Source organism: Phyllobates terribilis, unplaced genomic scaffold (genome assembly GCF_046119375.1).
Source record: "Phyllobates terribilis strain yellow unplaced genomic scaffold, ASM4611937v1 Scaffold_4__5_contigs__length_816908805, whole genome shotgun sequence".
Lineage (NCBI taxonomy): Eukaryota > Metazoa > Chordata > Amphibia > Anura > Dendrobatidae > Phyllobates > Phyllobates terribilis.
Genome location: NW_027362764.1, coordinates 404554387 through 404570119, shown reverse-complemented (window position 1 = coordinate 404570119; position 15733 = coordinate 404554387). Strand labels below are relative to the sequence as shown.

The 15733-nt window shown below is 42.5% G+C and overlaps 1 protein-coding gene across 8 annotated transcripts in view; it reads right to left on the bottom strand.

The window, feature by feature from the left end:
- Positions 1-11178, bottom strand: part of LOC141265450 (uncharacterized) — a 239138-nt gene extending 227960 nt beyond the window's left edge. For 5 of the 8 annotated variants that reach the window (XM_073678575.1, XM_073678579.1, XM_073678582.1 and 2 more), the window contains exon 1: positions 11046-11178. In XM_073678575.1, the coding sequence (XP_073534676.1) occupies positions 11046-11144 (99 nt within the window). In that variant the 5' untranslated portion in view covers positions 11145-11178. The remainder of the gene's footprint in view (positions 1-11045) is intronic. The other 3 variants (XM_073678578.1, XM_073678581.1, XM_073678580.1) reach the window with 3 other exon arrangements.
- Positions 11179-15733: the final 4555 nt, after the last annotated feature.

The window sequence follows — 15733 nt, the reverse complement described above, 5'->3', positions numbered from 1 at the left end:
CATAGGCTTAAAATGTAAAAGATACCTATGGGTCACGCCGAGCACAGCGTGACCCGGACACTCTACAAAGCGGTGACATTATAGAGAAGCAGAGAAGAACAGCGCTGGAGACCTGAGAGAACCGCGGTAGGTGAGTATATTAATACACTCACAATACAAAACATCTATGTACACAGACAATTAGAACAAAAAAGTCAGTGGGAGTGCTTCTTTAACCCCTCAGTGACGGAACCAATTTTGACCTTAATGACCAGACCAAATTTCTGAAATGTGACCAGTCACTTTATATGATAACTCTGGAACGATTCAACAGATAACAGTGATTCTGGAACGTTTTTTTTTCGGGACATATTGTACCTTGTGATAGTAGTAAAATTTGTTTAATACAACTTGCATTTATTTGTGAAAATATCAGAAATTTGGAGAAAATTTAGAAAATTTCACAATTTTAAAACTTTGAATTCTTATTCCCTTAAACTTGAGAGTTAGGTCACACAAAATAGTTAATAAATAACATATCTGCTTTAAATCTGCAATTTTTTTTTTGTTAGGAAATTAGAAGGGCTAAAAGTTGATCAGCAATTTCTAATATTTCTAACAGAATTTACAAAACCTTTTTTTTTTTTTTTTTTTTTTTTTTTTTTAGGGACCACATCACATTTGAAGTGACTTTGGGGAGGCCTATATGGCAGAAAATACCCGAAAGTGACACCATTCTAAAAACTGCACCCCTCAAGGAGATCAAAACCACATTCAAAAGTTTATTAACCCTTCAAGTGCTTTATAGGAACTGAAGCAATGTGGAAGTAAAAAAATGAACATTTTACTTTTTTTCGCAAAAAATTTACTTTAGCCCTAAATTTTTTATTTTCAGAAGGGTAACAGGATAAAATGGACCCCAAAATTTGTTGTTCAATTTCGCCTGAGTACGCCGATACCCCATATGTGAGAGAAAACTATTGCTTGGGTGCATGGCAAGGCTCGAAAAGGAAGGAGTTTGACTTTTTGAACGCAAAAATGGCTGGAATCATTAGCGAACGCCATCTCGTATTTGGAGAGCCTCTGATGTGCCTAAACAGTGAAAATCCCCCACAAGTGACCCCAGTTTGGAAACTACACCCCTAAAGGAATATACCTAAATGTGTGATGAGTACCTTGAACCCCCAAGTGCTTCACAGAGCTGTGAAAAAAAAAATAAATAAATAAAAAAAAATTCCCACCAAAATGTGCTTTTAGCCCCATTTTTTTTTATTTTCACAAGGGTAACAGGAGAAAATGGACCCATAAATTTGTTGTACAATTTCTCCTGAGTATGACGATAACCCATATGTGGGGAAAAACTACTGTTTTGGTGCATGGTAGGGCTCGGAAAGGAAGAAGTGATGTTTTGGAACGCAGACTTTGATGGAATGATCTATGGGCGTCATGTCACTTGGAGAGCCCCTGATGTATCTGAACAATGAAAACCCCCCACAAGTGACCCCATTTTGGAAACTGCACCCCTCAAAGATTTTATCCAGAGTGTAGTGTGTAATTTGAACCCATAGGTGCCTCACAGAATTTTATAACATTGAGACATAGAAATATGACATTTTAGCGGTAAAAATGTAATTATTGTATTTTCTGCAAAATTTTCAAGTACAAAAGGGTTAATAGGTGAAACTGATCCGCATAATTTAGTGGACAATTTCTCCCGAATGCGGTGATGCCCCATATGTCGTCAGAAATTATTGCAAGGCCACACGTCAGCAGGGCTGAGAAGGAAGGAGCGCTTTGGCTTTTGTAGCAAAGAGTTTGGTAGAATAGTTGGTCAGCATTTGTGGAGACCCGAAGGTGCCAGAACAGCAGAAAAACTCCAAAAATGACCTTATTGTAGAAATTGTTCCTCTCAATGAATTCATCTACGGCTGCAGCGACTATTTTGTAACATCCACGCCAGGCTTTTTGAATGGAGAATTGCAAATATGCCAGTTTAGTGCAGGTCACTGCCAGAGGTTCTCACGGTAACCTCTGTGTGAGCTGGCCGGTGACCTGCGGTGGTAACCTTACTGATGTCAACACTTGCAACTTGAGAAAGTTCTCACGCTAAAAGCATTGAAGTCAGTAAGGTTATCGCAGGTCACACATAGGTTACCATGAGAACTGCTGGCAGTGACCTGCGGTACCCTTAATCTCATCACTGCAGCAGTGTTCTCACGCTACTGTTAGTGTATTCCGGCAGCCACACTGAGCGGTCACATTAATGATATCACCGGTCAGTACAGCATCCGGATATAGCAGAGTTGGGGGATCGTCGTGGGATGGATTTATGGCGGACTACTTTGGATTGATTTTTTGCATGGTACTAAATGGGTAAAAGAGGGTCGGGGAGTGCATTTTAAAATTTAAGGAATTTTCTCTGTGTGTGTGTTAATTACTTTTGACTACAGGATTAGAACACGCCCCATGGAAGAAGCAGCTGCAAAACACTCGTCAGAACTTTTTAGAATTTACTAAATGGCTGCAATGAAAAAAAAGAGTGAAAAATTTAAAGAGGTCTGAATACTTTCCGTACCCACTGTGTGTGTGAGCATACACACACGTGGTCAAAATTGTTGGTACCCCTCATTTAATGAAAGAAAAACTCACAAAGGTCACAAAAATAACTTGAGTCTGACAAAAGTAATAATAAATTAAAAATTTATGAAAGTCAGTCATTGCTTTTCTGCTTCCACAGAATTTAAAAAAAAAAATAAACTCATGAAATAGGCCTGGACAGAAATGATGGTACTCTTAACTTAATATTTTGTTGAACAACCTTTTGAGGCAATCACTGCAATCAAACGATTCCTGTAACTGTCAATGAGACTTCCGCACCTCTCGACAGGTATTTTGGCCCACTCCTCATGAGCTCTTTCCAAAGATGCTCAATAGGATTTAGGTCAGGGCTCATAGAAGGCCACTTCAGAATAGTCCAATGTTTTCCTCTTAGCCATTGTTGGGTGTTTTTAGCTGTGTGTTTTGGGTCATTATCCTGTTGTAAGACCCATGACCTGCGACTGAGACCAAGCTTTCTGACACTGGGCAGCACATTTCTCTCTAGAATCCCTTGATAGTCTTGAGATTTCATTGTACCCTGCACAGATTCAAGACACCCTGTGCCAGATGCAGCAAAGCAACCCCAGAACATAACAGAGTCTCCTCCATATTTCACAGTAGGGACAGTGTTTTTTTTCTTGATATGCTTCATTTTTCCATCTGTGAATCATAGAGCTGATGTGCCTTGCCAAAAAATTTCCATTTTTGACTCATCTGTCCACAGGACATTCTCCCAGAAGCTTTGTGGCTTGTCAAGATGTAGTTTGGCAAATTCCAGTCTGGCTTTATAATTTTTTTTCAACAATGGTGTTCTCCTTGGTCGTCTCCCATGAAGTCCACTTTGGATCACACAACGACGGATGGTGCGATCTGACACTGATGTTCCTTGAGCTTCAAGTTCACCTTTAATCTCTTTAGAAGTTATCCTGGGCTCTTGCTACCATTCATATTATCCATCTCTTTGATTTGTCATCAATTTTCCTCCTGTGCCACGTCCATGGAGGTTGGCTACAGTTCCATGGATCTTAAATTTCTGAATAACTCTTTCCTTAGCTTCCTCTGGTCCATGATGAGTGTTATACACACCATTTCACCAAACAGCACAGTGAGTATATGTAGCCCTATATACAGGCCCACCGACTGATTACAAGTTTGTAGAAACCTGTGATTCTAATTAGCTGACACAACTTGATTTAACATGTCCCTTTTGTCACATTATTTTCAGGGGTACCATCATTTCTGTCCAGGTCTATTTCAGGAGTTTAATTTATTTTTTTTAATTCTGTGGAAGCAGGGTTGAAAAGCAATGACTGACTTTCATTTGTTCATTTTCATACACTTAATTTATTATTACTTTTGTCATATTCAAGTAATTTAAATGACCATTGTGGGTTTTTCTTTCATTAAACGAGGGGTACGAACAATTTTGACCGTATGTATGTATATATATATATATATATATATATATATATATATATATATATATATATACACACACACAGTACAGAACAAAAGTTTGGACACCTTCTCATTTAAAGATTTTTCTGTATTTTCATGACTATGAAAATTGTACATTCACACTAAAGGCATCAAAACTATGAATTAACACATGTGGAATTATATACTTAACAAAAAAGTGTGAAACAACTGAAAGTATGTCTTATATTCTAGGTTCTTCAAAGTAGCCACCTTTTGCTTTGATGACTGCTTTGCACACTCTTGGCATTCTCTTGATGAGCTTTAACTATATACACCCTTATACTTTATATACTTTGATGAATTTAGATTGCACAACCCATTTGGGCTCTATATTGGTAATTTTACCTAACACTGATTTGCAAGCTAGATCATATGATTTGTATACGTGCTTCTGTGTATAGATTTGTTATATTTGTATCATCCACTAGATGGCCACAGTCTAATGATGTATACCTTTTCTGTTATTGAGTTAGTATCTAGATTCACTTGATGTGTATTGGTTTTTAATAGGGTTGTCCTTTACGGCTGTCACTCTGCTCTGTATCCTTTTCCATAATATTTTATTACTTGTTGTCCTTTTAGAATTTAATAATGAAATTGTTTTTTTTTTTTATTCTACTGGGCTAATACACTTCCTTTCTTTTTGGATATAGGGTTAGTAATGGGGGTGTCTGACAGACCCCTGGGATTTATGTCAGCGGACATTACACATCTGACATCAACCCGAAAACCATTACCCCACCAGGGCAAGAGGGAGGAGCCGGGCAAAGAGCAAGAATTGGCGTATCTAATGGATGCGCCATTTCTGGGGCGGCCGTGAGCTGGTGTCTGGGAGCAGGCCAAAATCCATGGCTCCTTCCCATCCTATTAAGATCAGCCCGCAGCGGTCTGTTTAGCCTTTGCTGGTTATTAAAAATAAGGGGTGCCCCTCTTCATTGTTTTGGGGGTTTTATTAACCAGTAAATGGTACGGAGACAGTTGTGAGCTGTTAATAATAGGCTGGGAACCTTTATCGATATTGGTCCATTCCCAGAATAATAATACCAGCCCCCAGGTGTCTGCTGTGGCTCAGCTGGTTTGTAAATATAAAGGGGACCCCACGCTGTTTTTTAATATATTTATTTAATAAATACAAGTGCACAAGCAAAGCACTGATTATATATCATCCTGACATATTTCTATCTATGTTCGTCATCGCTATCTATCTCTATCTTTGAACATCTTTAACCCTTTTACCCCCCAAGGTGGTTTGCACGTTAATGACCAGGCCAATTTTTACAATTCTGACCACTGTCACTTTATGAGGTAATTACTCTGGAACGCTTCAAATGATCCCCCTGATTCTGAGATAGTTTTTTTAGTGACATATTGTACTTTACTGTTGTAAAATTTCTTCAATATCACTTGTGTTTATTTGTGAAAAAAATCAGAAATTTGGTGAAAATTTTGAATTTTATGCCCTTAAATCAGAGAGATATGTCACACAAAATAGTTAATAAACAACATTTCCCACATGTCTACTTTACATCAGCACAATTTTGGAACCAAATTTTTTTTATTTTTATTTTTTATTAGGGAGCTATAAGGGTTAAAAGTTGACCAGCGATTTCTCATTTTTCCAACAAAATTTACAAAACCATTTTTTTTAGGGACCACATTACATTTGAAGTCACTTTGAGGGGTCTTTATGACAGAAAATACCCAAAAGTGATATCATTCTAAAAACTGCACCCCTCAAGGTTCTCAAAACCACATTCAAGAATTTTATCAACCCTTCAGGTGCTTCACAGAATTTTTGGAATGTGGAAGAAAAAAATTAACATTTCAACTTTTTTCACAAAAATGTTACTTTAGACCCAATTTTTTTTTATTTTCTCAGCGGTAACAGGAAAAAAATGGATCCCAAAATGTGTTGTGCAATTTCCCGTGAGCACGCAGATACCCCATACTTGGGGAAAAACCACTGATAGGGCGCACGGTTCGGAAGAGAAGGAGCGCCATTTGACTTTTTGAATGTAAAATTTGCTTGAATAATTAGAAGACACCATGTTGCGTTTGGAGAGCCCCTGATGTGCCTAAACAGTGGAAACCCCCCACAAGTGACACCATTTTGGAAACTCCACCCCTCAGGGAACATATCTAGATGTGTGGTGAGCACCCTGAAACCTCAAGTGCTTTACAGAAGTTTATAACATGAAGCCGTGAAAATAAAAAAAAATCAAACTTTTTCCACAAAAATGATGTTTTAGCCCCAATTTTTTTATTTTCACAAGGGTAAGAGGAGAAAATGGACCCCAAAAACTTTTGTGCAATTTCTGCTGAGCACGCCAATACCGCATAAGTGGGGAAAATACAGTGTTTGGACGCCCGACAGAGTTCAGAAGGGAAGGAGCACTGCGTGACTTTTTGAACGCAAAATTGGCAGGAATCGAGAGCGGACGCCATGTCGCGTTTGGAGAGCCCCTGATGTGCCTAAATAGTGGAAACCCTCCAACAAGTAACCCCATTTTGGAAACTACACCCCTCAAAGATTTTATCAAGGGGTATATTCAACATTTTGAACCCAGAGATACGACACAGAATTTGATAATATTAGGTCATCATATTGACTGAGTTGTCATTAGTCTTGAGCGCAAGTGCTCGCTAGAGTTTGCATCGGGTACTCCGGTATGCACCATGTATCACAGGTGCTCGAGTGACATGCTCAAGTCCCCACCCGCATGTTTCACAGTTATTAGACACCCAAAAAATACTTGCGGGGATCGCTCGTGCATAGCAGGCAATCCCTGCGAGGTTTTTTTGGCCACGAAGTATATGGGGCAGAGACTCGAGCATGTCACTTGCGCACCTGCGATACGCAGTGCATACTCGAGCACCCGATGCAAACTCAAGAAGCGAGGACTTGCGCTCAACACTAGTCGCCATATCGTCATTTTTTTTTTTTTTTTACTTTTGAAAAAAATCCCAACCCCAACCCTAATGTTTATTTTTTACACCGTTCCTCATGCGGTCTAAGTGATTAGACGATTTTATTCTTCGGGTCGGTGCGATTACAGCGATACCAGATTCATATCGGGTTTTTATAATTGACAGCTGTCACACACTAAAAGACGCATTTTTTTTAAAAAAAATCTAGTTTTTACATCGCCATATTTTGAGAGCTATAATTTTTCCATATTTTGGCCGACAGTCATGTGACTGCTTGTTTTTTGCGGGATGGTTTGACGTTTTTATTGATGCCATTTTCAGGCACGTGACATTTTTTGATCGCCTTCTATTCCGATTTTTGGGAGACAGAATAAACAAAAACCAACAATTCAGGATTTGTTTTTTTATTCTGTTAAGCGTGTGGTAAAATTGATAAGGTAGCTTTATCCTTTGGGTCAGTACGTTTACAGCGGTACCACATTTATATCGTTTTTCTATGTTTTGGCGCTTTTACACAATAAAAGCTATTTTACAGAAAAAATTATTTTTTTGCATCGCTTTATTCTAAGAGCTATAACTTTTTTAGTTTTTGGCTGATGGAGCTGTATGGCAGCTTGTTTTTTTGCGGGACAAGATGACGCTTTTCAGCGGTACCATTTTTATTTATATTCATCTTTTTGATTGCGTGTTATTCCATTTTTTGTTTGGTGGTATGATGATAAAGCATTGTTTTTTGCTTCGTTTTTTTATTTTTTTTGTTACTGTGTTCAATAAAGGGGTTACCTAGTGGGACAGTTTTATAGGTCAGGTCGTTCTGGATGCTGTGATACCAAATGTGTGTACTTTTATCGTTTTGCTTTTTTTTCATAAGAATATTTATTGACGGGTACATTATATTTTTGGTGGATTTTTTTTTTTCATTTTTTAACACTTTTTTTTACTTTTATTCTTTGTCCTACTATGGGACTTTCACTTTTTTTATTCCGATCGCCTGTGTAGCATAGGAATGGAGCACCATCCCTGTGCTATACAGGCTGTCAGCGCTGCAGATGCAGAAGATACTTTGCTCATGCACTGCACATGACCAAAGTATCTTCCTGCTGTCTGGTGTTAAGTTATCATGATGACATCGGGTCGTCAAGGCAACATCTGGGAAGCCGCAGCAGACAGCGTTGGATGCCAGCAGGAGAGGTGAGTATCACGATCACCTCCCCTTGCCACTGCAATCGACTTCGATCGCAGTATTGCGGGGGTTAATGTGCCGGGAGCGGTGTGGGACCGCTTACAGCACATAGCACCGGGTGTCAGATGTGACAATCAGCTGAAACCTGGCGGCGATCCACGGCCGCACAGCCTGTGTGTGGGCGCGATCGACATGACGTACTATTCCGTACCTGGCTCTTAAGTCCCAGGGCGCAGGTATTAGTACGTCTTGGGCTTTTAAGGAGTTAATATAAAACACATTTCTATACTGCATTTCATTCCATATGTGTCACACTGACACACGGATGTCACATACGTACACACAGATGGCTCACAGCCACAGTTCTCACCAGTACTGATTTTTCCAGTACCGGAAACAAGAGGACGTGTGAAGGGGCCTTACAGTGACCCACTCACAGTAGAAGCATTACCCTTTGCGGACCCTATATAGTATTAATGAACGTGTCCCCTTTTGTGGCCCACATACTTTAATAGCATCCATCTTTTATGCCTTGATACAGGTGAATCGTTGTGACCCCACATATTTAAAATGTATGGGGCAAAAATGTAGGACATTATTATTGGTTCCCACTCTGGCCCCCCTAATACATTAAATAATGACTCCCACTTTGACTCTCTTCACCGGGGGACCCCTTCATGTCGGAGCTAGTCACATCAGTGATCGTTATGATGCAGACCAGGGGACAAACTTTACTGGTTCCTCAGTGGGTCAGTCAAAGCATGAATAAACATTAGTAAGGAGATCACATAAGTGGCTAAACCCTTTACCACCACACGGCAATGCACCTACAATATACAGTAAACTGATTACTGCATCACATGCCCACCTGGGCCAAGCAGCATGCAGAAAGCCCAGCAGTGGACATTGGCAGGGTCGGCACAGAAGTGATGGGAGTCTATTTTAGGCTATGTGCCCACGATGCAGAAATGCTCCGGATTTTTTCCTGAGCGTTTCTGCATCTCCCTGGCAGAAAAAAACGCATGCGGATTGTACATGCGTTTTTCCTGCCAGGGACATGCGGAAGTGAAGCGTTCTTCACATGCATTTCCGCATGCGGGTTGTCAAGTGCTTTTCAAGCGATTTTAGCATCACTTGGAAAGTGCTTGACAACTTGGTCACACTATATAAATCCATGCAACGGGCATGGATTTATATAGTGTGACCAAAAGAATGGTAAAAAATAAAAAAATAAATCTATACTTACCTTCCGATGGCCCCCGGTGTCTTTATTCGCTGCGTACTGGCTGCCGGCAGCTCTTGGTACACTGAAGGACCTACCGTCACATGACTAAATGACGTCAGCGCAGGTCCTTCAGTCCACCGCGATCTGCCAGCAAGAGAAGACAAGGACACCGGGGGCCATCAGAAGGTAAGTATAATCTTTATTTTTTATTTTATTCTTTTTTTTACAGGTTCTATGGTACCCGGGTCTGGAGGAGAGTCTCCTCTTCTCCAAACCCGGGTACCATCCGCACATTGAAACGCATGGAATCCGCATGTACAGATGCAGTGATGCGGATTCCAATGCAAGTCAATGGCGGCAAAAACGCAGCGCTTCTGGAAAATAATTGGTAGTGCTGCGGATTTCTCCGCAATGATAATCCACAGCGGAAATTTCCGCAGCATGTGCACAGCACATGCGGATTATCATTGGGGAACATTGCAGACCTTCTACCATGCGTTTAAGCGTTTCTGCCGCTGCGGAAACGCTTAAAAAACGCATCGTGGGCACACAGCCTTATAGAGTTCTTGATTATTTTTTTTTATAACTTCTGGGCAAAGCCCCCTGAGAAGTTCTCACAAGTATTTGGTGAGTTTTTGAAGCTGTAGATTTTCTGCACCAATTAGCTAAATTAGGTCACTTGTGATTTGTTTTTATTGTGTTTTTAGTGCATTTGTTTCTAGCTCTGGTTTTTCTCTCTTTCTGGTATGTCATGTTTTAAATAAAACTGCTTTATTTTTTAAACTTCCTGTTAATTAGCTTTGATAAAACTTTATTGATAAAGTCGGCGTGGGGGGAGCTCCCCTTGTGCAGCGGGGCGTTACAGGGTGGGGGCTCCCCTTGCGCAGCAGACCGTTACAGGGTGGGGGCTCCCCTTGTGCAGCGGGGCGTTACAGGGTGGGGGCTCCCCTTGCGCAGCAGACCGTTACAGGGTGGGGGCTCCCCTTGCGCAGCGGGCCGTTACAGGGTGGGGGCTCCCCTTGCGCAGCAGACCGTTACAGGGTGGGGGCTCCCCTTGCGCAGCAGACCGTTACAGGGTGGGGGCTCCCCTTGCGCAGCAGACCGTTACAGGGTGGGGGCTCCCCTTGCGCAGCAGACCGTTACAGGGTGGGGGCTCCCCTTGCGCAGCAGACCGTTACAGGGGGGGGCTCCCCTTGCGCAGCGGGCCGTTACAGGGGGGGGCTCCCCTTGCGCAGCGGGCCGTTACAGGGGGGGGGCTCCCCTTGCGCAGCGGGCCGTTACAGGGGGGGGGCTCCCCTTGCGCAGCGGGCCGTTACAGGGGGGGGCTCCCCTTGCACAGCGGGCCGTTACAGGGGGGGGGGCTCCCCTTGCGCAGCGGGCCGTTACAGGGGGGGGGCTCCCCTTGCGCAGCGGGGCGGCACTGGGTGGGCTTGAGTGGTTACATAACTGCTGCACCATTTACAACAGGTGATACTTTATAGTGCGGCACCATTGCACTGTGTAAGTGCACCCTGTAGTGCAGTGCATCAAAGTGTTATTGTCCATGGAATAGTGGACAGGTTCACGTGCATTCTCGGCGGCGCGGGGTCAGTGTACGGTCACCACTGAGGATCCGGGGCTGCACACTGCCGGTACGCGTGGAGCTCCTCTCACCTCCCCGTTCCTCACGGATCTCAGGAACTCCTCCACTCGTCTCTCCATGCTGCTTCCTGGTGGTGAGCGCCCCGCTCCTCCGCGAGCTGCCTCGTCCATGGCTCCTCCCCGGGTGTTGTGCACGGCCAGAAGGCGGGCTCTCGGAAGTGTAGCGGTGGTTGTGAGGGGAAGCAGCCCGCCCACACTCATGTCTGCACAGCAGCTAGTGGAGAGCTCACCCCAGAACTAGTTCCCCGTGGCTTCTCATCCCTACATTTACCCTACACACTGCGTTTAGATCCCCAGGGGGCTCTGCACTCACCTGGCTTGTAAAGTAGGTTCGTGTGTTGTGTTTTTTTTATAGTAAATAGAAGATGACAGATTTATAAACTGTTTTTTTTGCGAGCATACTCAAGGGCGTTGTGCTCTTAGAGGTCTAGATTATATCTCGAATACTTGGGGTCTATGGTAGTGAAAGTGTTAATACCGGCAGTAGGAACAGGGCTGCCACCAAGAATTTCAGGGCCCCAAACTGGTAAACTTTTTAGGCCCCCTTGAGAACCTTCCACAGTCCCACCGTCCACTCTTGGAAAAATTCCACCTCTGCACCCCGTCCTCACCAATCACACAATAAGGCTGGAGTCACACTAGTGTATATATATATATTTGCATCAGATGCCATATGCTAATGACACTCGGCTCAAAATCTGTCGGAGTGAGTCTAGTGTCAGTGCTCTGTGCTCCAATCCTCTTGCAATGAGAGAATCGCAGCACAGCTGTGGAGGAGATGGCATGTACTCTATTTCTGCCGTCCACGGGAATCGCACTGCACCCAGATGTCATCTGAGCACAGTCCAATGTTTCACATGCACCCAGAGACTTGTATGGATGCATGGTATCCGATTCTTGCAGCCAGTCGCAGCATGCAGCGATTGTTTTTGCATGCCAACAGGCCATGAGAAAATAATCGCAGATGTGAACTGCCCCATAGCTTAACATTGGGCCAAGTGCAATCTGATTTTTTTTATCTGATTGCACTCATCCGATTTATTTGCAAGTGTGAGTGAGCCCTAACAGTTCCCATCAAACACCATATCACATACATAGCCATCAGCTTTTGTTTTGGCCAAAACAAATTTTTAAGCCGCCACCTTGACAAGGTAGACTCTTTTGGCCAGGCCTTACTCTAACCTATTAAACATTTCTAAAAATATCCAATACTTTCTTTAGGGTATGTGCACACGATGCAGAAATGCTCAGGATTTTTTCCTGAGCGTTTCTGCATCTCTCTGGCAGGAAAAAACGCATGCGGATTATACATGCGGTTTCCTGCCAGGGACATGCAGAAATGAAGCGGTCTTCACTTTAATTTCCGCATGCGGGTTGACAACCCCTTCCCAAGCGATTTTAGCATCACTTGGAAAGTGCTTGTCAACTTCACACTATATAAATCCATGCAACCGGCATGGATTTATATAGTGTGTGAATGTCAAAAAATAAATATATACTTTACCCTCTGATGGCCCCCGGTGTCCTGCTTCGCTCGGTCCCGGCTGCCGGCAGTGAAGACTTTAGGACCTTCCGACGTCAGCGTCACATGACCTGTCACATGAAGGTCCTTCTTCATTCAACCGCGAAGTGCGGGGAATCAAGCAGGAGCACTGCGCGGGCCGTCAGAAGGTGAGAATATATATATTTTTTATTTTATTCTTTTTTTTTTAATGGTACCTGGGTCTGGATGAGAGTCCTCTCCTCCACACCCGGGTACCATCCGCACATTAGACCGCATGAAAAGCGCATCAACATATACAGTGATGCGGATTCCATGCGGTCTAATGCAAGTCAATGGCGGCAAAAGAGCAGCGTTTCCGCAAAATTAATTGACATGCTGCGGATTTTTGACCGCAGCGTTTACGCTGCGGAAAAATCCACATCATGGGCACAGCACATGCGGATTTCAATTGAGGAACATTGCTGCCCTTCTACCATGCGTTTTTCATGCGTTTCCGCGGCGTTTACGCAACTGCAAAAACGCCGCGGAAACGCATGAAAAACGCATCGTGTGAACTCAGCCTCAGTATATTTTTATTTATTTTTCTTTAAGATAATGTTTCACATACTTTTTTTAAAATGACCAATAATACCACATGCAAGGAACAAATACCGTCATATCATGGCCAGACCACATATTACCACCACATAGTAACCGAATAATACCCCATACAAGGAACAAATACCACCACACCATGACCTGACCACATATTACTACCATATAGTGACCAAATAATAGCCCATACAAGGAGCAAATACCACCACATATTGCCACCACATAGTGACCGAATAATATCACATACAACGAACAAATATTGCCACTCCATCACCAGACCACATATTACCACCACATAGTGACCAAATATTACAATACTGATCATTATTAAACACAAAACTAATATTACCAGAAGTGCCATTATACACAGGAGCTCTGTACATAGTGTATAGTGTAACTGTACAAGTAATACAGGTACTCACCAGTGACATTATACACATGAACTCTGTATATAGTGTCTGTGTACAGATAACACAGGGACTCACCAGTGACATTATACACATGCGCGCTGTATATAATTTCAGTGTACAGGTAATTCAGGGATCAACAGTGACATTATACACAGGAGCTCTGTATATATTGTACTGGTAATACAGAGATCAACTGTGCCATCATACACAGGAGCTCTGTATGTAGTGTACAAGTAATACAGTGATCACCAGTGACATTATACACAGAAGCTCTGTATATAGTGACAATCTACAGGTAATACAGTGATCACCAGTGACATTATACTCCGGAGCTCTGTATATAGTGATAGTGTACAGGTAATTCAGGGATTAACAGTGCCATTATATACAGGAGCTCTGTATGTAGTGTACAAGTAATACAGTGATCATCGGTGACATTATACACAGGAGATTTGTATATAGTAACAGTGTACAGGTAATACAGTGATCACCAGTGACATTTTACACAGGAGCTCTGTACATAGTGACAGTGTACAGGGAATACAGTGATCACCAGTGACATTATACATAAGAGCTCTCTATACAGTGACAGTGTACAGGTAATACAGAGATCACCAGTGACATTATACTCAGGAGCTCTGTATATAGTGATAGTGTACAGGTAATTCAGGAATTAACAGTGCCATTATATACAGGAGCTCTGTATGTAGTGTACAAGTAATACAGTGATCATCGGTGACATTATACACAGGAGCTTTGTATATAGTAACAGTGTACAGGTAATACAGTGATCACCAGTGACATTATACACAGGAGCTCTGTATATAGTGACAGCGTACAGGGAATACAGTGATCACCAGTGACATTATACATAAGAGCTCTCTATACAGTGACAGTGTACAGGTAATACAGGGATCACCAGTGACATTATACATAGGATCTCTGTATATAGTGACAGTGTACAGGTAATATAGTGATCACCGGTGACATTATACACAGGAGCTCTGCATATAGTGTCAGTCTACAGGTTATACAGTGATCATCAGTGACATTATACACAGGAGCTCTGTATATAGTGTCAGGGTACAGGTAATGCAGTGATCACTAGTGACATTATACACAGGAGCTCTGTATATAGTGACAATCTACAGGTAATACAGTGATCACCTGTGACATTATACACAGGAGCTCTGTATATAGTGACAGTCTACAGGTAATACAGTGATCACCTGTGACATTATACTCAGGAGCTCTGTATATAGTGATAGTGTACAGGTAATTCAGGGATTAACAGTGCCATTATATACAGGAGCTCTGTATATAGTGTACAAGTAATACAGTGATCATCGGTGACATTCTACACAGGAGCTTTGTATATAGTAACAGTGTACAGGTAATACAGTGATCACCAGTGACATTATACACAGGAGCTCTGTATATAGTGACAGTGTACTGGGAATACAGTGATCACCAGTGACATTATACACAGGAGCTCTGTATATAGTGATAGTGTACATGTGATACAGTGATCACAAGTGACATTATACACAGGAGCTCTGTATATAGTGACAGTGTACAGGTAATACAGTGATCACCAGTGACATTATACACAGGAGCTCTGCATATAGTGTGACAGAGTCACTGGTATGATTTATGAGGGGAGGTATGTGTCGCACAGGTTGCTAGTCTGTGTGAACTGAAACCAATGGACTTTCTGCCAGCATGTTATATGCTGGTGGGTTAACTCACTTAAAGGACGTGATTTTAGGGGAATGACCTAGAGTTGGGAGGGACGTCATTCCCCATACCTCCACCTCCGGGTGTGGCTGATCAACATATTTAAATGTTCAGTCCTGGTTTTTTTTGTGTGTTGTGTTTGGAGAGGCAAGGTCTCCAGACTGGACAGCCATAGCTCAGGAGGGAGCTGAAGGCTGAGCATAACCTGTGTGGGCGAACCGCACACATATATGGACACTGCTACAGTTTATCTTTTGTTTTGTTGTTTTGCCAAGTAAGGCTGTGTTTATTTTGCTGGAGTGCAGAGCTTTATGCTATTATTAAAGCCTGCAAAGAAACCCGGGTTCCGGAGTCTACTTCTGGAAGTGGCCGAGCGAGTCGTCCTACCACAGTTGGTGGAGAATGCGGGCAAGATTCCAGGAACACGCGTACCTGCCACAGAGACCGGTGAATGT